General features: G+C 51.0%; 1 protein-coding gene across 1 annotated transcript in view; it reads left to right on the top strand.

Annotated features, from left to right (window-relative positions):
* Positions 1-1,871: 1,871 nt before the first annotated feature.
* The window catches only part of RBM33 (RNA binding motif protein 33), a 94,334-nt gene continuing 93,871 nt past the window's right edge, over positions 1,872-2,334 (top strand). Inside the window, 1 exon segment of the mRNA XM_025044919.1 lies at positions 1,872-1,944. Within this exon segment, the coding sequence (XP_024900687.1) occupies positions 1,872-1,944 (73 nt within the window).

The raw sequence follows: 2,334 nt of genomic DNA, 5'->3' as shown, positions 1-2,334 counted from the left end.
CTAACTTTGGTTAGCCTTAGTTTTCACATCTGTGAAAGGGGGATTTGGGGATGGATTAAATGGGAAAATAATGTAAAATGCTAGCCTGTCGAAGTGACGTGAAGCCCGTGTTCGGTTCTTCAGCGGCGCGGGGTTCATGGGGGTTTTATCGGCCTCGATGCGGTCGGGAGAAGAGCCGTGCCGTGCATTCCCGCTGTGAAGGGGCTTCGACGCTTCTCAGCGGCCCCTGCGAAGGCTGGAGGTGCGGCGCTCAGCAAAACCTTTTCTGGCATCTCAGCCTGTTGCTAGGGCCCGGCCAGGAGCCCTTGGGACTCTGAAGACTGGGGAGGCTCCCGTGGGCCGTCTCAGCCAGCAGCGCTGGGCGTGTTGACTTTCGATGGTCTTGAGACTCAGGAAGCCGCCACGCGCTATGGCAGCTCCTACGAGTCCAGATGCGATGCGTGGCTTTCAAGAGCTCCCCGACCTCTCTGAGAACCTCGCATATGCCTTGCGTGTGTGCCCTGCCTCTGCCGCCTGAGGATGACCGTGATGATAGTTGTGACTCTCGCCTCCTGGGAGTGTGTTGCCTTGTGGACCCTAACTCGGGCACACAGGGAGGGAGCCTCTGGGGAGCGCAGCGCTGCGGAGGGCCCGGTCAGCACTGCTGTTGCTTAGTCTGTGGGAGGGAGGAACAGATTGGGGGGAGGACTTTTTCCCTGTCTTTGACATTTCTTCCCGTGAACTTCTCCAACTCAGCAGCTGATCTTTGGCATTCTAGAAGGTTTAACTTGTTGAAAAGAAGGTCTAGATTCTTGGGAAAAATGGTGTCGTTTCCTCTTGATTCTAAGTCATAATGGTGACACCCAGTTGGCCGAGCTCAGGCTGCCCAGGATGATAGGGCAATCGAGGCTCTAGCTGTGATGACAGCTGTGGTGGGAGGAGAGCCCCGCCCTCCCTCAGGACTTGACCCTGTTTTATCCCCCCCTCCCCGCCCCCCTGCACAGGAAGAGGAAGTTGGTTGCAGGACAGGCAGACAGATGACCTTGTGCACTGCACTGCACGAACATGAAGGCTGTGTTAGGGGCCCAGATAAGAGATTTTAAACAGCGACTACAAGTTTTTTCAAACAACATGATACAGGGGCTCTTTCTGGAAATTTTGCTTGGTGACTCAGAATTTGATAGTTTTACCGTAGGGCTAATACGCTCACTTTCAAAGTTCTTGAACATGCTCCCGATTCTTTTTTCTAGTTGCTGTTTAAATAAAAGGCTGGATTTTCTCACCTGTAAAATATGGGTTGTTGACTCTGTTACTGATTCAGAATATATGAGAACGGTGTTCAAGCAAAAGAAATAAGGTTTGGACCTTTAGACTAGAGCAGAGATTGGCAAACTTTGTAAAGGGCCAAAGAGTAAATATTTTCAGGCTCTGCAGATCACGAGTTGCAATGACTCTGCTTTGCCCCTGTAGCTTGAACGCTGCTGCAGACAATATGTCACTGAGTTGGCATACAGTGTTCCAGTAAACATTATTTACATAAACAGGCAGCAGTCAAATTCGGACAAAAACAGGTGGCCCGAGGACTGTACTTTGCTTACCGTTGGACCAGTTGCTAGAACCCTGTTCCAAGCTAATACGCTGTAAAGATTCCAATCCAAGTTCTGGGTTCCTGTGAGAATGCGAAATAGAAGAATTACAGCTACCCGATGGGCTCGCTTGTTAGACTAGGACGTCTAGTGCCAGTGTAGCCTGGAAGGACAGTCTCCAGGCGAGGGGCCTGGCCACTCTTGTCCCTGGGAGCTTCTCTTCCCCCAGTCTTCAGGGATGTGCTGCCTTTCCTTTACAACTTGGGACCGTTGGGGACACATTGTGTTCTCTCGGTTCTGCTCAGTATGACAGATATTGCCTCTGTGCTGAAGGAGAGCGGACGGGACAGGGTTGCAGAGAGTACGAGCATAGAGACGGGTACAGGGCTCTTCGTTCTTAGGATTTCGAGCCATGGTTTTTTCATGTCCATTTCATGTCCCATGTTTCGGGGCAGAAAGTGTGTTCTTGCTCTCTGCCTCATTAGGTGTGGTCTTCACTTAACATACCTTGTCCAAGAACAGAGTTGCCCACGGTCACAAGCATTCCTGACTCCTTTGGGGAATTGTGTGTTTTCCCATTTCTGTCTGCTGCTGTAGCGTTATGTCACCGCATTACTTTTTAAATTTCCCCGTTTCTTTGGTGTCAGGTGATTCATAGAGGTGATTAAATAGAGGCCTCCACTTCTTGCCTTTCAGCCACAAACTTTCCCTCCTCACTCCCGCGAATTTACACGCAAGCTCGGCTTCCCGGCTCTCCTCCTCTGAGAGA

This window comes from Pteropus alecto, unplaced genomic scaffold (assembly GCF_000325575.1).
Source record: "Pteropus alecto unplaced genomic scaffold, ASM32557v1 scaffold320, whole genome shotgun sequence".
Classification (NCBI taxonomy): Eukaryota; Metazoa; Chordata; class Mammalia; order Chiroptera; family Pteropodidae; genus Pteropus; species Pteropus alecto.
Note: the sequence above shows the minus strand (reverse complement) of the source record. Positions and strands in the feature narration are given on the sequence as shown.